Source organism: Pangasianodon hypophthalmus, chromosome 11 (genome assembly GCF_027358585.1).
Source record: "Pangasianodon hypophthalmus isolate fPanHyp1 chromosome 11, fPanHyp1.pri, whole genome shotgun sequence".
NCBI lineage: Eukaryota > Metazoa > Chordata > Actinopteri > Siluriformes > Pangasiidae > Pangasianodon > Pangasianodon hypophthalmus.
This window is the reverse complement of record NC_069720.1, coordinates 23835254-23856667: the sequence shown is the minus strand read 5'-3', so window position 1 is coordinate 23856667 and position 21414 is coordinate 23835254. Positions and strand designations below refer to the sequence as shown.

Here is a 21414-nt window from a genome sequence, read left to right as displayed (position 1 = left end):
GTGTGTGTATAGATAGATAGATAGATAGACACACACATTAGCCATAACATTAAAATTACTGAAAGGTGAAGTGAGTAGCATTATCTCATTACAATAGCACCTGTCAAGGGTTGAGATATATTAGGCAGAAAGTGAACAGTCAGCTCTCGAAGTTGATGTGTTGGAAGCAGGAAAAATGGGCAAGCGTAAGGATCTCAGCAACTTTGACAATGGCCAAATTGTGATGGCTAGATGACTGGGTCAGAGCATCTCCAAAACGGCAGGTCTTGTGGGGTGTTCCTGGTATGCTGTGGTTAGGACCTACCAAAAGTGGTCCAAGGAAGGACAACATGTGAACCAGCGACAGGGTCATGGGTGTCCAAGGCTCACTGATGTGCGTGTGGAGCGAAGGCTAGTCCGTCTGGTCCGATCCCACAGAAGAGCTAAAAAGTTAATGCTGGCTATGATAGAAAGGTGTCAGAACACACAGTGCATCGCAGCTTGCTGTGAATGGAGCTGCGTAGCTGCAGACCGGTCAGAGTGCCCACGCTGACCCCCGTCCACCACTGAAAACACCTACAATAGGCACGAGAGCATCAGAACTGGACCATGGAGCAATGGAAGAAGGTGGCCTGGTCTGATGAATCACATTTTCGTCTACATTATATGGATGGCTGGGTGCGTGTGCCTCGCTTACCTGGGAAAGAGATGGCACCCGGAAGACAAGCCATCAGAAGCAGTGTCACCACAGATTTGCATGTTCTCGTTGTGTCCATGTGAGTTTCCTCCGGGTTCTCTGGCTTCCTAGGTAGGTGGTTTTTAATGTTATGGATGATCGGTGTATACACACACACACACACACACACAGATATATGAAATATGTCTCTCTTGTGCATGTACCTCAACCAGAAATAAACGTATAGAATTTACCTAGTCCACTGAAAATACTGCACCTACCTCTACATTTATAATTTAATTTACTTATGAAAAAAACACTGACATGTTACTGCAAAAATTTTTAAGAATTATACATTTAAAATGACAAATTAGGTATCAGTTACAGTTATTGCTGATGATCAGCATCATCCACATCAGTCTCTATCTTTTCATCTGAGGTAAAAGTCACTCGTGGCACATGACAGCTCCAGGGTCCTCTTTTCAATCCTGACATCAGGTTACTGTCTGACCAGAGCTTTGCATGTTCTCGTTGTGTTCCATATGAGTTTCCTTCATGTTCTCTGGCTTCCTCCGTACTCCCAAAAACATTCCACTGGGTGGACTGGCTTCGCAAATTTGCTCCTGGATAAAACGGTTACTGAAGATGAATGGATGAATGGTACATAGGAAACAGTATCAATGAACAAAAATACATGATGAGTTCCATTAGCATCCAGCATTTTTCAGAAATATGTTCTGAACGGTTTCTATCCTCTGTTGAAGGTTGTAGGTCTAAATCTGAGGAATGCTGTAACACCATTTGGGTTCTTCAGCAAGGCCAACCAAGATGGAGGCAATCATCTTTATGTCAGAACTTTTTTTTTTAATAATATTTGGTGACGTTCTCCTCACATTCTGGCAGCTGTCAATAAAATATATACGCTCAAAGGAAACATGGTGCCTGCCCCAGGCTCTGTATATGAGGGTGGGGGAAATCATGTTGGCCACCAACATCCAACCAAATACTACAAGGAGGTGGCTCTACTTGCCTGTCAATCATGTTGCATGTCAGTTCAGAGCGCTCCCTCTTTTGCACCAGGATTAAGGCGTTCTGGTCTAGACAAGACGCATGCAGGAGTTTTTGAGATCATGGCTTTAGAGAGAACGCTGAAGGAGATAGCTGTATTTTCAAAACAGCTAGGTGCAGCTGACTTCAACCAAAATGATTGATCTTTAACAATTAAACCTTTGACCTTTATACCTTTAACAATCAATTGTTCAGCTCTACAAGCTTAGGAGAAAGGGGCGTTTGGGTAGTTCAAGGGTTGTAGCTTTCTCATGGGGTTGTACTTTGAACACATAGGGAAACACTCTGTTGTAGGTCTCTACATTTAACCTTATTTTAACAAACATATTAATAAATGTATAGATTTACCATGCCCATCTCATTTATGTATATATATATATATATATATATATATATATATATATATATATATATATATATATATATGTGTGTGTGTGTGTGTGTGTGTGTGTGTATGAATATTTTGTAGTTACTAACAATTCAGTCCTAAAATGAAATATAATTAACTATATCTTTGCTTTGTTCTTCACCTTCTCTATAATCTCTGTTGCCACCATCGTGTTACATCTAACACTGCTTTGCTAACAGGTCATTAATTAGTTTGCACAATTTCCCCAGCATCAGCGCATGTCACGTGTGTTCTATCACAGTTCTCTGCCTCATGTTCTGAAACGTACCCAAGATGCTGTGGGGCAGACAACATCTGCATCAGCAGCGCTTTGGAGTCTCGAGCTGACCTTCAGCTAGACCATATGCTGCATACTCTGAAACCAGTCAGCTCGGCACAAAGAAGACGATGCAGTTTGATTTTTTATTGTGGAGTGACTTTGACAAATGTACAAAATAATGATTACAATTCTTCTTCTTCTTCTTCTTCTTCTTATTATTATTATTATTGGTCATTGAGCCAAAGACAGTTTCTCACTCCCACTGTTGGTGTGGATGATGACACACACTTGGCCACTAGAAGCTGATGTCAACTGGCTGATGGCTGAGAATCAGTTTTAGCATCTGCTTTGTCCCTTTGTGTGTGTGTGTGTGTGTGTGTGTGTGTGTGTGTGTGTGTGTGTGAGAGAGAGAGAGAGAGAGAGACAGTGAGTGAGTGTGTGTGTGTGAGAGAGAGAGAGAGAGAGAGAGAGAGTGAGTGAGTGTGTATGTGTGTGTGTGTGTGTGTGTGTGCAGTCCTGGCTTGGTTGGCTGAGTTGTTCTAGTTGTTCCAGTCCAGGGGTGTCAGACTCCAGTCCTGGAAGGCTACAGCTGTGCAGAGATCTGTGTTTTTGAACAAATTCAACCCACGAAGGCATTGATAATTAGCTGATGAGCTGATTCAGATGTTTTGAACGTAGTAGAATCTTAAATATATATATATATATATATGTGTGTGCGTGTGTGTGTGTGTGTGTGTGTGTGTCTGTGTGTGCGTGTGTGCTGGATCAAGCAGCAGCTGAGCAGCCTCCAGATCACCGTCTGGTCATGCAGCAGTGACAATGTCACTCAGCCCCGGGGCTTCATCCTCTCCAAAGTGGTCAGATGGACAACAACTGTGGTTGTGCCAACATTGCTGGAAGAGCCCACCACATCTGACTGACAGTGGCATGAGATTCCTTTGGGCACAACTGCAAATAGCCACACAAAACAGTAGGCCATCTCCTCAAGACCACTCTAAGTGATCCAATCAGGACATCTCACTCCAGCTCTCATTCTGGGTGGAAACACTGGCTGACACACTGCATATGTGGCCATGTATGTAATTAAAGCAGCAATATAAATGTTTTCAAAACTAAATTATGCTTCAAAACCTCCTGTTCTCCTGAGAAGACCTATAGTATATCGAGAAATAACATGAGTCAGGTTTCCTTTCAAATGTGTCACCATTTTTTCATATGCTGAAGAGGAGTGACAAGCCAGCTGATGCTCAAACACACTTTTGCAATCATCATTAATTTAAAAAATATATATATGTTAGTCATGCTTTCTTGCATCTTTCCAAGTGCAGAAAACTTTAAGAATTATTTTAAACTTTCTGATTTAACATCAGGTTTTCTTCTGTACAGATTATATATTAATAATAATAATAAAAAAAACAGATGACTGCATTTTAGAACTTGGAAATGGCCCTTCACTACACTGTTTTGTGAAAAATATACACAATTCAAGCAGTGGTGCAAGTTCAGCTCACCTGTGCCTTGCTGACATCGCTCACTTCACTTATTCTGAGGACTCTTTACCATATCAAGAACCTGATGGTAGTCCAGCCGTCTTCAACTGGTGGACTGCAAAATATTTCAGTCGACTGAACCATGTACTGGAAAAAAAACTGTATCAGAACCAATCAATGTATGAAAAATAAAGTGGACAACAGAAACGAAATGTCTAAAGACAGACGCATTTATTGCCAGTTCAAACCGGATGTCTTATCTGTTCCTGACTCTGTAGCACTAGTCTAAAGGGGTAACATGACGCACCAATACCAAAAACATAACTACCTCAATCTGATGTCTTATTTATAGCCATGAACTAATTGCTGATGGTAAGTACAGCAGCAGCTTGTGACCATAGATTTTGGTGGGGCAGGACAACATTAATTACAACATTAATAGCCTCAAACTAAATTAAATCGAGAGGCTATCACACTCGACTTATGCTATCGACTACTATCTAGTGAACTGTGTTTGATACACTGCCATTATCACCAAGGAGGCCAGGTTTCTGCACAATGTCCAGCCCATCTACAGCTCAAATCCACACAAACATCCTGAAACTAGCCACAAGAATTCCACTGGAAAGGGGAGACACATTTTTAATTTTTTTCTCTGCATTTGCATGAGAAACATGGTCACTGTGGTGCACACGCATTTCTGAAGTACAGACAATATCTACTCCATAATCCCCCTTTCCCTCTCCCAGCCTTCGCAATCTTACAATAGAAATTGTTCTGTACATCATACACTGTCTGCACTTACACTTTGTCTTTGATTGTAGAAATTTATTAGATTTAATTCCAGTTGTTTACTATAAAACAATATTTTTTTTTTACAAAAAGAATTAGCCCAGTTTGGCATAAAACCATAAAAACCATAAAACCAGTGTTCTCTCTAAAACCTTTTCCTGTTCGCGCCTCCTCCTTCACCACAAAATAACTGTTCATAGAGTGAGCATGGGGCAGCATGATTCCCGCCCCAATGGGCCTCTATTAGCACTTGTTGCAGTTCCCATGTTGACCACTAGGTGCTATAATAACTCTGTGGAAGCTGAGTGGGGCAGTGAGCACTCTGCCCCATGATGGCGCAACATCTTGAAAGGCAAGCAAATCAGTGGAGCAATCAGTGGCTTATACCTGTCAAATAGCAACATTTTTCAAACTGTCAGTCAGTCAAAAGAGGCAAATAGTATTTGAAAGGAATTTAAAATGTCTGAAACTGCTAATGAGAACTTTGTGAAGGAACCTAGATCTTTGCAGGTATTAATTGAGGAGCCTTATGACAGTCTATTGTTTCACTGCTTTCGCACAATTCAAGAGATTTACGCTAATTCAGATATTAACTCCTGTTCGCACTGTTTATGAGCTTGGATCTTATCTTCAGCTTTTATATGAAACTCCGACCTAAAGATAAATTTTATTTTTAACCAGGTTTTGGAGCTATGCTTACCAGACACAGGATATTATTTAAATAAGACATGTTTTTTTTTTTTTTTTTTTTCTGGGGTGGGGGGAGTATAGTATTGTCAGGTCTGTAGTACAATCACTGATCTCTTGTAAAATGAAATACAAGCCATAAAATTATAATCCACTTCAAATTTGTTCAATCTCTGAAGTTAATAGTGAGGGCATTATTTTCTCATTTGGAAAATTTGGCCTAAAAACGAGGAGACGTGCTGAGAAGAACCAGCCTTTAAGTCATTCTAGGTTATATTGCTCAGCTTTTGGGAAAAGCCCGAGTTACTTGGTTTAATATAATTATTAATACCAGTCTTTTCCATGCCAGGGACAGCTATTATCGAATCTGTAGCTTCAAGAAACCTATCTGACGATTTAGGGATCAGTCATCTCTGAATTAGGAGGAAAAAAAAAACTTCCATCTGTCAACGCGCATGCAGTGTGTGTGTGTGTGTGTGTGTGTGTGTGGGTAGGGAGGTGGTGGTGGGGTGTATATTCTCATTAGGCTCGTCCTCTATTAGCTCTATCAAAGCCCTAAATGCCGGCGCAGCGAAAAAACGCACTGTGACGTCACGCGCACGTCATTCGCCACTGTAAACACAGTCGCGTGCGGCCGTGAAATATGACGTCACTAACAGTGTCAGGGACTTGCACTTAGCTGTAAGTGAAACTGGAGGATTTGGGAAATATAAATAGATTTTTGTTGAAGAAATATTTTGCAAGTTTTAATAAGGAACTGAGGATCCTCTGCACAGTGACCAAGCTAATGGAAGATAATGACTAGTTTCTTTTTCAACACAATTTGAAACTATATTAAGCTAAGACATACAGACTGGGAGCATGGGGAGAAGCTACACACACACACACACACACACACACACACACGCACATGCTGCAGTTTGAAGCTCATGTCTTCAGCTCAGAGCTGTCAGGCTCCAGTCGTGGAAGGTCACAGCTCTGCAGGGATTTGTCCTGTTCCTCTCAGCTCCTGAGCTCCTGAGTTAAACTCAGGTTTGGAGCCTGATATTTATTCCATCATTGCTGTTGTGTTTATGTTTGTGCGTGTGTGTGTGTGTGTGTGTGTGTGAGTGTGTTTTCTACTTTATATTAGGCTAGTGTTGAGCATGCGACAGTGGTTTAGGGGGAAAAAAAGCTCAGGACAGAAGTCTTGCATTGCACTTGGTGTAACAGCATGGCTGTGAGGTGCACGTGCAGGCAGACGTGAACTCGTTACAGTGAAAACTAGAAATCTGTTTCAGCATGCACGCGCTTTTCCAAATGACGCTCATCTGATCATTTTCATCTCCTTCCTCCAGTCAACTCGGAATCAGCTCACAAAACAAGCTGACTTGCTCCACTCCAGCTCCGAGTGTAAACACGACCACCGACACACACACACACACACACACACACCGGCCTTCCCCGGGCAGCCACTGCAGGTTCACTCCAGCCTGCAGGATACTACAGCTATTCTGCTTTAGCACGTGCGCTAAAATCCTCCTCCTTCACTCTCTTATTATTATTATTATTATTATCATTATTATTATTACTGTTGTTGTTGTTGTATTAATAAGCCATGTACTGAATAAATAGCGGGCTATATTTAAATAGATTTAATATTTTACAAATATTAAGACAAAAATATTTATATAAATACATACATATAAATACATATAAATACAGATATTAATACAGGTTAAAGACAAGGTATATTACACCAAATTATTGCATGTAACCATCATGACATAGGCATACAGTAATACAGTAATTATATACATTATTATTATTCTATTTGTTAGGATAAATAAAATATTTTAAAAATGTAAAAAGCTTATATATGTATATAGATTAAAAACTGAAGGTTTGAGGAGGAACTAAAACTTTGGGTGTGAAAGCCCTGATCAAGGCCAGTCATGGATCTGAGATATAAACAGTAAGTGCACACACAGAGATTGTGCTGTAAATGACACCCGCACTTACGGCGAGAAAGAAGGACCAACCCTGTGCTCTCTCTCTCTCTCTCTCTCTCTCTCTCTCTCTCTCTCTCGGGCGCGCGCGCAGGACGGCATCTCACGAGCTGACGGAGAAGCCTCGCGCATTTCCACACTGATGGACTGAAGTTAGATTTAATAAGCAGAAATGCCGTGACTGATATATTTCCAGCCTGCGCACAGGATCATTAGCTCATTAATGCGAAACGTTCAGAGAAAAAAAAAATGTAAATGAAATAGAGAGCTCGTGCTCAGGGGCTATTTACGGGTCAGGACGAAATAGTCTACGGACAGGTAAGATCAGCGCGAGCACACATCTGTGTGTGTGTGTGTGTGTGTGTGGGTGGGTGTTTCCTGTCATTTGAAATATAATCATTTATAAACATATAAAAATTTGGGCGCTATCTATCTATCTATCTATCTATCTATATATCTATCTATATATCTATCTATCTATCTATATATCTATCTATCCAGTCCACTTACAGGATAAAGATTTTTTTCTCGTCACCTTTTGGACAAATGATGTTTGACATTTAAGCACAGTAGCTTACCGGCTTCTAGTAGGGAAAACAGCAGAAAATGTATTTTATTTATTTGTTTGTTTGTTTAATTTACTATTTATTTTTTTCCTCCGCATTATAAACTCCGTGGTTTTTTTTTTCGTTTTTGTTTTACCTTTTTTTTGGTATTTATTTTGTAATACAAAAAAGGACATTTATTTTTAATATTTTTATTTATTCATCTAGTAATTCTTTTTTAGGTTTTTCATTTTTTTAAAATTTAGTTACTATTTATTTATTTGTTTGTTTGTTTGTTTGTTCTCCGCATTCCATCCTCCGTGTTTGTATTTTTATCATTCCATAAGCGAGAAGTGCCAGAAAATAATATAACACAGGGTTTATAATAATAATAATAATAATAATAATAATAATAATAATAATAATAATAATAATAATAATGTGTATCCTATTTTGCTTTAGTCACTGGATAGAAGCTTTTTTTTTTTTTTTTTTTAGGTTTCCTCATTTGTAAGAACATCATATTAATTGCCGGATTTCTTTCTTTTTTTTTTTTTTTTTAATCTATAAGTCTTTTGAGCTCGTGCTCAGTCTGTCCACTGCCATGTGTCTGTTCTTCTTGGACAGTTATAAAACCCTGGCCTTGCACTCCTCTTTCCCTTCATTCCTCCAGGAATTAATCCAACATCTACCTCTCACAAATCCGCGGTTTTTGTATTTAGATCTCTACTTCATAGATCTCTATAACTTTCACATTTATATAAAAAAGTACAAATATATACATATACAATATACACATACAGTCCTAGGAGCAATTACTGTTTTAATAAATAAAATGAAAACAACAAAATATATGGGCTAAAGTTTATTTAACCTTTATTATCTTCCCTGAATATGAGCCTGAAAATTTTGCGCGCTCACACACACACACACACACGCACACACACACACACCTTACTGGTCAAAATAAATAAATGCAATAAATAATAACGGCAAATAATTTGCATGTAAAAAAAGAGTTAAAGCTTAATAGAAATTATTTATTCTCTCTCTCTCTCTCTCTCTCTCTCTCTTTCTCTCTCTCTCACACACACACACACACAGAGAGAGAGAGCACTGATTTCTGATTTACACACATATCTGCCATTCCTCACCACATCACTTCTTTTCTTTCTTTCTTTCTTTCTTTCTTTTAACTATTAAGATTAAAACAGTGGAGTGTTGTGCATGCGTTTGAAACCATAAGAAGCCTTAAATCCATCCTGCTTCATCATTCCCATCACTTGGGAAAGTGTGAACACTGGATCCTCAGCTAATCAGAGCTACAGAGCTGCTCAGTGAGTTTACTGGAACAGGCTGAACATGGTGGTGATGAATGAACATGAATGAAAGTAGTATTAGTAGTCATTACAATCACTTCATTAAATGCTCAATTAAGCACATTCAGCCTTTTTTGTTGTTGCTGTTGTTGTAAATCAGGTCTGTGTCACTGGATGAGCTCACATCAAATGGCCGAACAGACAGTGCTGCAGCATGCTGGAGGTGAGGGACTGAAATAAGTGCACTGGCCATCAGCAGCACACAGTGACAGCTCTTTGTTAGTGAACAGAAGAAATCAGGATTGAGAGAGGGAGAACTCCTCCTACCAAATTACCCAAGCAGGGCAGGCGTTTCTCTCACTCCCTCTCTCCCTCTCTCTCTCTCTCTCTCTCTCTTCACAAATAAGACACACGTCTCCAAGCCTCACACACTCCCCACACCCGACTCCTGAGCACTCGGATCCCTATAAGAGCCAAACTGGGAACTAAAATCGCACGCTTTTAAACAAATCTTCCATCCGTTTCTCAGCAGATTTCCTCCTCACCCGGACTATACTTTTGATTTTTTTTTTTTTTTTTTTTTTGCTTCTCTCGCTCTCTTTCTTTTTTCTTTTTTTTTTTAAACCAGAAGTGGATGTGCGCTTTACCACTGTTCATGCCGTTTGCAGTTTGCGAGGCGGCCTGCTAAAGTGCGCGCACGTGCGCGCGCGGGCGCGTGTGTGTGTGTGTGTGTGCGTGTGTGTGTGTGTGGTGGTGGTGTATGCGTGGTGTGTGTGTGTGTAAGTTTCCCTGCAGCAGATCGCTTTCGGATGGTGTGAGGGGCTCCGTGGCGCCTGGTATATGGAAGTTGTGGCGTGTAAGGCGAAAGAGAGCAGTTGCACATTGCGCCCCGCAGCAGCAGCAGCAGCAGCAGCAGCCATGCTGTTCCACGGCATCTCCGGCGAGCACATCCAAGGCATCATGGAGGAAATGGAGAGGAGAAACAAAACCGAGTCTCGCCTAGCCAAAGCTGTCCAGATGAACGGAAGAGAAACGGTAAGACCTTTTTTTTTTGCGCTTGTATATACATATATCTACACATACACATACACATATTTAGCTAAAACTGCATAGGATACATTTATTTTTGCTTCATCAACTAATGAAACTATTGCAGCGCCAGCAAATCGCTGCTCTCCTCTTTTTAGGTCAAAAGAAGCGCGTGTGTTTGCACTTAGGGCTATGTTTACAAAAGAAAGAAAGAAAGAAAGAAAGAAAGAAAGAAAGAACGATAAACTACTAAAAAAAAATCCTGTAAAAATACTGAACAGAATGAAAAGATTTACAGCAGCGTCCTTGTTTAATGGGAGATTATTGAGCTTGCTTAGAAAATGGCAGCATGAAAAACTTTAAAAGTGGAAAATAGAATTATTATTATTATTATTATTATTATTATTATTATTATTATTGTTAATTGTAAAACAATTTAAAACAATATACTAATACTAATACTACTATTAACAACAACAACAACAACAACATAGTTAAACAACAATAATAATAATAGAAGAAATAATAATAATAATAATAATAATAATAATAATAATAATAATAACAGTTGTTTGTATTTTTGACAAAGAAACAACTGACGCCTAATTTTGATTCAAACAAACCAAATTAAATGCATTTTGAAAATGTGTTTTGCAGATAAATCTCTGTGAGAGTGTAAATACCCAGTCTAATGTGCAGTCCTGGTTTTGTTCAGAGATGTGCACTTTTTTAGGTTAGGCCTCTCTTATGCCTCTAGCAGTGGAGTTAAACTAATAATAATTCAATAATGGATTGTTTCTCTGGAGAGTTATTTGTATTTGCTGTAAGTATTAAAGCAGGCAGTAAATAATTTTAGCTTCAGATTGCAATATCAGTGAATATGTCAAGGTAGAATGATTTATTATTATTATTATTATTATTATTATTATTATTATTATTTTGGTGTAAGACATCACCAGCCCTCTTCCTGATTTTTCTGCATTGACTGATTTCCTTTGCCCCCCAGAGCATGCCGTCTGCGAGCCCGGAGAAGCCTGCTCTGTGCGCCGGATGCGGGGGGAAGATCTCTGACCGCTATTATTTACTGGCTGTGGATAAACAGTGGCACCTGCGCTGCCTCAAGTGCTGCGAGTGCAAACTGGCGCTGGAGTCCGAGCTCACGTGCTTCGCCAAGGACGGCAGCATTTACTGCAAAGAGGATTACTACAGGTGAGGGCAAACATGCCAAAACATCCTCCATTCTCCTGTTCATTTGTTTTTCCTTCTTTCTTTCTAATGCACCTAATTAACTCCGAGACACTGTGGCTGTAAACAGGGAGTAGTGTGCATCATGACGCAAGCCTGGCTGCAAAATAAACACACTTTAGCTACACGGCTGTTCTTGCTATTATTTAGGCCACTTCTATGACACTCTGTGCGTCGCTGTAGATGTGGTCATGCTGGTAATTTGCTTAAATAAATAACATCATTCGTTATACATTTTGCAATTTTCGATTAGTTTAGTTACAGTACATCATGAGCACTGGATCTGGTGAAATCTTTTTAATCGACTCGGGAATTGTCGTTCAAGACTTTCCCAGGCCACTTGCACTGAGAAGCATTTTCTCTTTGGCAAATAAGCGACGCCATCTGCGCGTGAAGAAATAACAACAACAACAATAATAATAATAATAATAATAATAATAATGATGATGATGATGATGATGATGATGATGCATGTGCGTGCGTTGGATCCGATTGTAAATAAGGTCCTTGCCGTTCCAGAAGGTTCTCCGTGCAGCGGTGCGCGCGCTGCCACCTGGGCATCTCGGCGTCGGAAATGGTGATGCGCGCGCGCGACTCCGTGTACCACCTGAGCTGCTTCACGTGCACGTCGTGCCACAAGACGCTGAGCACGGGCGACCACTTCGGCATGAAGGAGAGCCTGGTGTACTGCCGCCTGCACTTCGAGAGCCTCGTGCACGGGGAATACCAGCACCACCAGCAGCAGCACGGCCAGCTGAACTACGCAGACCTGGCTGCCAAGGGCGCGAGCCTGGCGCTGCCCTACTTCAACGGCTCGGGCACGGTGCAGAAGGGCAGGCCCCGGAAACGGAAGAGCCCGGCCATGGGCATAGACATCAGCACGTACAACTCAGGTGAGCAGTGTTGTGCTTCTTCTTCCTGTTGTTGTTGTTGTTGCTGTTGTTCGCCTTTTTCCGCATCTACATTACATTTCACACCAATCATCCAGCGCGCGCCTCTCAGGGCGCATTACGCACGTGCACTAAGCCGTGAAGCACATCACAATAAGATAGTTTTTATTTTTATAATTTTTTAAAATATATATATATATATATATATATATATATATATGCATCGGGGTTATTCCAATTATAAAAAATTTAATATGCTAAAAAGTTATATTAAATATCAAATATTACATTGGCACGTGAAACAAAACAAATATAGCGGAAAAAATAGAATCAGTCATAATTCAGGAATAAATTCAGAAACTGTGCAACATTCAGCAAATAACTGGTTATAAAGACTTCCAAGCTGCTGTATACAGCGTTAGAGAAGAAACAATAATAACAAAGGGTCAGATTTAGACCAGAATTATTAGAAGAATTTAATAAACTGAAATAGATAATCATTTATTTTAATTTGATTTTATTTTAAATAACACGTTTAGCTCATTGCTGCGTGAACAGAAGTGCAGCTTAGATTTCCTCAAGGAAGGAAACACTCGCAGCAGTGTCGCATTAATGCACGAAATAGCTTACACTCTGCACCACTACACTACATCACAGCTGATATTTTATACACTACAGTTTATTATATTTACTGTAAGAAATGCTGTTGGCGTTAATTCACGCGCTGCGACTTTCTCCTTAAATTAATATCCGTGTGGAAAAGTGAGATTTTCAGCATTTCTTATCAAGTGTGTTTAATGTGAATTAAATTGTGTTGTCGGGGGGGAAATATTAAAAACATTAATTCTGTCGGAATAAAGCTAAACACACACACACACACACACACACACTCAGACGGAGAGAGGGTTTTCCTCCCAAAAAACAAACAAACAAAAAAAAAAAAACAACAAAAAAACAAAACAAAACAAATCCAAGTAAAGGAATATTATATCTTGGAATATTATATTCCAGGATCTCTTGGAATATTGTATCTTGGAATATTGTATCTTGGAATATTGTATATTGGAATATTATATCCTGGAATATTATATACTGGAATATAGTGTGTCTCGCGCTGTGGCTCAGGATAAACACACGCATCTAAAGCCAGTGTGTTCAGTGTGTTAAGAGTTTTGAGATAAGCCTGAACACACACTGTGCTTTAGAAGATATTTTCCAGCAGTGTGACGCATGCAGCATGCACTCCAGCATTAGTGGACATTTCATTCCTCTTTTTTTTAATTAGCCCTGAAGACATGCAGATCATTCCAGGAAGGTTTGTTTGTTGTTTGGGAGGGAAAAAAAAAGCACGCTTGAGCTTCATGTATAACACTGTGATGGAAAAAAAAAAGCAACAGCTGGAATTTTTCACACACCAGCATTTATCCTTTATCCTAATGTTGATTCCTGATGTTTCTATATGCGTAAATTATGTTTTTAAATGATTTCTTCATCATGAAACAGTGATACAGTAGCCTAGAAAACTGCTACTGCTCCTTTTTTTTGACCCAGCACTATATATTTAAAAAGCAGTTGTGCTTAGAGCCCCCTGCTGGTCACATCAGGAAGTGACCTACTCTCAGACCTTCACTTCTTCTCTTCACAACAGCTTTACAAGCAAAACTGAAACAATTTATAAATGTCTGCTTTTGGGCTCTTTCTGGTTTTGTTCCTGTAAATATTGATGTTGCTGTGGTGAATAGGTTAAATGTCCAATAACAGTTCAAGCAGCTTTAACAAACACAAGTGAAAAATGAACTGATGGAAAGGGATTTTTTGGTCTTCTGAAGGTTTGCTAGCTGTGTATAGTGCAAAAGAAATGATTTTTTTTTTAAATAAAAAAAAATCGTGGAAAATATATATAGATAGAGTGAATAAATATAATATCAATATATAAATATAAAATATAAATATATAGATTGAATTTATTTTAACACTCATGATCCTATCCGGTTTTCTATTTGGAAAATAAATTTTACCCAACCGTGGTCATTACTGCACCAAAAAAACTGTAGTCTTCAACCAAAAAACAAAAAAAACCAAAAAAAAAAGGTTGCTGCCACAAATTTTTATTATTTTTATTTTTTATCCATATAATTATTATTATTATTAGTAGTAGTAGTATTTGTGTTATTGTTATTATTATTATTATTGCTAGTGTTAGTATTATTGGCTACATACAAAAATCCAAATTTGAATCAAATTTAAATGTACTGTTTCATTCAGGGTGCAAGAATAAATCTGACGAATTGAATCAGTGCTAAAATATCATAAAACAGAAAGAAATGGACATTTCTTGGACGTACCTGCATTAAAATACACAACCAGAATATCCCGCAGATTTTCGGCCAATATGTACAACTTAATGATTGATTTCTGCTTATTTTTAAATATAGAATTTGTATATTAGTTCTTTTTTATTAAATAAATTTTCGCTTTCCAATCCTATTCTGTTCTGTTCTGTTCCTTTTCGGTGTTACATATTTTTGATTTTTTTTTATGTACTGTTGCTAAGATTCTAAGACATATAGAAAATATGATTTCTTATTTTACAGCTGTGTTTTTGAGAAACTGGGTGTTTGTCGTATCATTCCTTTCATTCTGTGTGCACTCTTCTTCTATTTCTCTTAACACATCCCTCGTTCTTAACTGGATTTTTTTTGTAGTTGTTGTCATGTAGTGCGCTATTATTAGATTATTGTTTTGAAGGATTAGTTGCTTTTAGATTTAAAAATCTTTGTAAATGTCCTTTAGTGGTTGATATTCATTAGAAATATCCTCACACACTCATCCAGAGGACTGAACTAATCTAACATATAACCTGAACATATTTTTCTTGATTATTTGTCCGTATTGTTGTTTATTTGGAGGATCATTGAGGCTAATTTTGAGTTATCCAGACGCTTCACAATGTAAAGTCTCGTAAAGAGAGAGAGAACACAACCTATGACAAACCTGGAAACACATACTGAGACATAATACACAACAAGACAGGAAAAAATAATAATTGGAGGAAAAAATGATCACGGCTCATGATTTTTAATTTGAATCTTGATTTTTTTTGTCTCAGGTTGTAATGAGAACGATTCTGAGCATCTGGATCGAGACCAGCAGGCATACGCTCCATCGCAGAAGACCAAACGCATGCGCACGTCCTTCAAGCACCACCAGCTTCGCACCATGAAGTCCTACTTCGCCATCAATCACAACCCTGATGCCAAGGATTTAAAGCAGCTTGCGCAGAAGACGGGCCTCACCAAAAGAGTGCTGCAGGTAAGCGTCGACTTCTGTCTTTCCAAAGAAAAAAAAATCTAGATCTTATTTCATGTGCCCCCTTTAGCGGAGATTTCCTCTCATATCACTCATCCAAGCTTGAGTTATTCCATGTCATATCATTTAGCTTTATGTTTCCATCCATGTCCTTGTAGTGATTTAAACACCTTATTGTTGAGACAGAAAAATGTAGAGAAAGCTAACTCTTACCTTCGAAAATTCAATGTTTAAGACAGGAGTTAATGATTAGAGAGAAGGAAATTCATTTCTGAAATTATTATTATTATTATTATTAAAATGTATGAATTATTTAATTTATAAATTAACATTTATTACAGTGTTTTTTATTTGAAAATAAATCAAAGCACTGTACATTCAAAGAATTATAAATATGGCTGTCTCTATACTGTATAAATACCAGCATTAAGCATTAACAGGAATGTACAAATTTTTATTTTTTTGCAGAAAAGCGTATTTTGTAGTTTTTGAGGTCGATTTAATAAATAAATCATTCCTGTGATATTGTTGTGATTTATGTATAGTAAAAGTATTTACACAGTACAAGATTAGAAATGTATAGATTAAGGGTATAGTGTTTTCTTTAGAGACAAGCAGTATTTATATTTCATCACCTTTTTTTTTCCATTATGGCATTTTTTTTTTCAACAGTAATGTAAATATTCTAAAGGTAGGAATGTAACAGTATCCCGACAACACCCACAAACACAAAAAGTAAAAGGCATTGGGGTTGGTTTGCAGGTCTGGTTCCAAAACGCGCGGGCCAAATTCAGACGGAACGTTTTGCGGCAGGAGAGTGGGGGTGTCGAGAAGGCTGACGGCACGTCACTTCCCGCACCCTCCTCCGACAGTGGTGCTCTGACCCCGCCAAGCACAGCCAGCACGCTAACAGACCTGACCAATCCCTCTATCACCGTAGTCACCTCAGTCACCTCTAGTTTGGACAGCCACGAGTCCGGGAGTCCCCCGCAAACTACCCTGACGAACCTTTTCTAACGCAGAGTTGGGGTTTTGTCCTTTATTGTTTTTCTTTTTTTTTTTTTCCTCCCTTCCAAATGTGGCTTTTTGTTGTTATTTACAAAACACTCTTAAGCAACCAGAGACAGATTCATTTGAAGACGAAGTAGTCACCTCAAGTCAACTCTATTTTGGACTGTATTTTGATTTCGCATAAAATAAAACACAAACAAATTAAAAAAAAAAAAAAAAAAAACGACTTCGACATTTTGATTACATTTACATTTGATTTTTTTTGTTTGTTTGTTTACACTTTTTAGACAAACCCATTCAAATCAGCTATAATTTAATTAGCTACAACTCTGTAAACCTTACTATTTTTTTTGTTTTGTTTTTCTATTACTTTACAAATTTGACAGATTTCATTTGCAAATCAACCAGTGACAGTCCCATTCCCACAGAAAGTACTAAAACAAATGAGAGGGTCAACTTGTAGCACTTGCAACCACTTGGCAGCTGAGTTTACACGTGCGTCCATTTTTTTTTTCCATTTTTTTTTTTACCGTTTTCACCATGTCAGCATAGTGTCGGCATGTTTTAACACTTCATACGTGAAAGTGGAAACATGTCTTAGACGACGTGCTTTAAGCCACGCAGAAAATCCTTCATTCTGTTTTGTATTTTATTATTTTTTAAATTTAGATTTCATTGATAATCTGCATTTTATTTCCAAAAACATTTTGCATTCCAGTTTTATCCAGTGAAAGTAGCTTTGACAAACGAGTCCATTGCCGTTTTTTTTTTTTTACACTTTATACTTTCACAACTCGCATGCCAGGTGGTGCTTCAACCTCAAGATAGCATCATACCAGTGTGGCTCTAATTAGGGTTAAACAATATCGACAACTGTGCAGTGGTAACTGTTCAAAAAAAGCTCAAGAGCCCTTTATATCATTTTTTTAAACGGGCTACATTTTAATTGATTGTACAGATAAGGCACTTTTAACAAGTATTTTGGCGTATAGAGTATTTCAACTTTTGGTATGCCAATTCCTATTAATTGCTATAGATTTGCAGTTTGCTTAGTGTTTGATAAGTGTGTTACGGTGGTGCAGCTCAGGGTGATCATGAGATTCAATACATTCGGAGATGGAAAATCTAGACTGTCATTTTTTTCTTTTAGAAATGTATAACTTCTGAGCTTGTGGTTTACAGAACAGACGAAACAAACACCACTTACGATTGGAGATAGTTAGTCATATATATATATATAATAAAGTCACTTTTTTTTCCTCCTCAGTCAAATTCAAATTTGTTATTTTTTTAGTTTTTTTTAATTTTATGGACACTTGCCACTGAACAGACCAAAAACACGACAGGAAATTTGGCTGGAAGTGACAGCGAGGGACAGTTAAGGGGTTGATTAGTTCATTGTGTGATGGAGAGTTGGTTCTGTTTGTAGAACAAAGTGCTCCTCTAAGATCTACTTCATGAAGTAGATGCCTAACTCAGTTCTACTATGTGCCTTACGCTATAACCTGGAAGAGAGCTTGTGAAATTCAGGAGATACATGTGTGTTTGTTTAATGGATATCGCATTCTTTGAACGCCTCACTAGTTTTGTACTGTTCTGTTTTTCATCTGAGGATCTTTTTAATGGTGTAATTCTGTTACAAAGGAGGCAAGCGATGGCCTAGAAAGCAGTTGTGCACTCTTTCAAATATAGTCGGTAAATCCGAGAATCTTATATATTGATCTTCGTGTTAATAGTATGGTACGTGTTCTATCAAGATTGTCCATTGTTTCCTTGTTTCTTGAAAAAAAAAAAAAGATGGTGTATAGAAACTATTTCCCATTAAATATTTATGGACCAAGCGGTTGTTATATCTTATTAAATTTGTGTGAATAAAAAAAAAACGCCTTGCATTGACAGTGTTTTATTTCTCTCATTGCACAACCATTCTTTATGTTGCGTCTCTCAGATTTGAACTGGAACCTAATATTGGTATATGATAATCCAAGAAAAAAAAAAAAACAAAAAAAAAACCTCCCACCACACATTTCTCTCTTGCTCTCATTTTTGATATTGATTTCCAATTTCATTCTCTTTATTAATCTAAAGTAATGCCCCATGGATTTGCACTAAGGCCCTGTGGTTGATACAGAAAAATGAGCCAGAAGAATTAGGATTGTTTTTTTTTTTTTTTTTTTTTAATGCATGAATATGGCAACATTATCAAAAGCTCTACTGTGCTAGAAAGTGCACACTGGTATTAAAAAAAAAGTCAAACTAAATGCAAACCTCTTAAAGTCAGGTTGCTTTGTAGTTTAATATATTGTTACTTTATGATTTCTTTCAGGGAGAACAAATCTTGGGGCATTACAGCCATACTTCACGGCGTTTGAAAATTCCCTAAAGTATTAAAAGACGGGGAAAACTTTGATCGGAATTCCTCACCATTGAAGACAAAGACAGTATTAGGATCAGATGATAGTAATAAACCTAAATCAGCAACAATAAATGTAATGCAAAAGTCTTTTTTTTTTTTTTTTTTTTTTTTAATTCTTCTGAATGTTTGAATCCACACTTGGAGGAGAACCCACTCAATATGTGAGCTTTTTTTTTCCTAATATCTTTGTTATATTAGAGCTAAAATTGTTCTTTGTATCAGGATGACAATGACAAGAAACATGTATCATATTCTAGTTGTATATACCTGAATAAGGATTACATTCACAAAACATATACACATACTGATTCTCTGCCTGTTTCTCTATCACACACACACACACACACACACACTTCTTCTTTGCTACAATATCACGCATAAAACTAACTCATACTTTCTAAATGCATGGAAACTGACATTCTCAAAACACCAAAGCAGTAAAACATTGATCAGGAGAACAGATTTAGCAGAAAAGAGAAAATAATAATAATAATAATAATAATAAAAAAAAAAGATTTGTATGTTGCATGCACCTTATCAGTGGTTTACATTTTTAACGCTGAGTATTATTTTGTCTGATGTTTCATTTGTTGTCGACTGTAAATTAAATTATATAACACATTTTACCTTGTGAAACCAATATCCTTCCACGAAAAAAAAAAAAACAATACAATAAATGCACAACTGCATGCAGTATTTGAATAATAAAATGCTCCTTTCCAAATAGAAACGATTTGCTTTGGGATTTACTTAGTTTGCATTGTTGTTTTGAAATAAGCAGTGACAACACCATGGACGGTATGAGCTGAACACACGCACGATGGCTGCTTTACAGTGCTCTTAGACGTTTATTGCGTGTCACACTGTAGGAGCTGATACCAATAAAATCCTGTGGCAGAATTTCAGCTATCAGTGTACAGCAAGCTTAACAGATGGCTTCCAAACAAGGCCACATACATGATTAGCTATTTACACAAACTGGCATATTGATATAAATTGTTTGCTTTTATTTATTTACTTATTTGATTTGGTAAGTTAGCTGATGGTTGTGAGCTACCACAGTTCTCAGGACACACAATTCTATGTAAAAGGTAACAAATACCAAGGAGTGCTATTAAACTAATTCTGTTGCACTGTTACATATGGCATTCTGCTTTTTTTTTTTTTTTAATACAAGCTTTGGGTGTAAAATGCACAAACATCAGCTGGTTCCAATTGGAAACATTTCCACAGTGGTGAGTTCTTGGAGCAAAGTCATGCCAATGCATCAGAACTTCTTAAAGCTCGTGACTTCAGAGACGTTGCTATAAAATGGATGTCTTTAAGAGGAATATGTCATATAAGACTAGATGAAACTAGAAGGTGGATCCCCTAAACCTTGACAAGGACGTAGCGCTGCTGCTTCACAGCTCCAGGGTCCCTCGGTTTGATCTTGAGCTCAGGTTACAGTCTGTGTGGACTTTCACATGTTCCCCCATGTTCACGTGGGTTTCCTTGCTGGTAGGTGGACTGGATATGCTAAATTAGCCCTAGGTGTGTGAATGTGTGTGTGTGTGTAGTGCCCTGAGATGGGCTGGTGTCCCATCGAGGGTGTATTCCCGCCTCGCATCCAGTTTTTCCGGGACAGACTCCAGATCCAGAGTGACCCTGACCTGCGTTAAGCGCTTACTGAAGATGAAGGAATGAATGAGTTCAGTAAGTACTTACACCAGTGCCAAAAAATAGTGTGTCTGATATTATATACAGCGTTATCTTTCATAATCTGTGCTCACTGCAAAAAATTATATCCTACCTAGTATATATATATATATATATATATATATATATATATATATATATATATATATATATATACACACACACACACACACATATGTAGGCCAATTTGTTTTATTTTTCTCATTATGAGAATATTATATATAACTATATAGACTGTAGACTTTGCTAGACTTTTCAAGCTTAAAATTCTTTTTTAATAAATTTCAACCAAGCAAAATAAGAGAATTTTAAGCTTAAGATTGCATTAAACTACTTAAACTACTATAACAGACTTACGTCCAAACAAGTAATCGGACTGATCATAGATAATAATTAATGTCCAGTCACCTAGATTTTCTCCTATTAGACATTTCAGAGACCTGAAGGTCTTCATACTCCTGGATGAATTTACACAGATAAACACAGGCCTATTTCAACTCAGCACAGAGTTATGATTGTGCTATGGCTTCAGCTGATGATATGACTGATATGGTAGAGTGGGCCTGAGAGAGACTGGCAGATCAGACATGTTTACAGTGACAGG

General features: G+C 37.7%; 1 protein-coding gene across 5 annotated transcripts; it reads left to right on the top strand.

The window, feature by feature from the left end:
- Nucleotides 1-7442: 7442 nt before the first annotated feature.
- Nucleotides 7443-20891, top strand: lhx9 (LIM homeobox 9). 5 transcript variants are annotated; one of them, XM_053238346.1, is made up of 6 exons: nucleotides 7443-7666; nucleotides 10011-10247; nucleotides 11248-11450; nucleotides 12006-12379; nucleotides 15486-15688; nucleotides 16448-18579. In XM_053238346.1, exons 2-6 carry the CDS (start codon nucleotides 10053-10055, stop codon nucleotides 16700-16702), a joined length of 1230 nt encoding a protein of 409 aa, XP_053094321.1. In that variant the 5' UTR covers nucleotides 7443-7666; nucleotides 10011-10052; the 3' UTR covers nucleotides 16703-18579. The 5 variants fall into 5 exon arrangements, with proteins under 5 accessions (XP_053094321.1, XP_026778857.1, XP_026778866.1 ...); XM_026923056.3 differs by having other exon boundaries at nucleotides 9997-10247; XM_026923065.3 differs by lacking the exon at nucleotides 7443-7666 and having other exon boundaries at nucleotides 8432-10247; nucleotides 12009-12379.
- The last annotated feature ends 523 nt before the right edge of the window (nucleotides 20892-21414 follow it).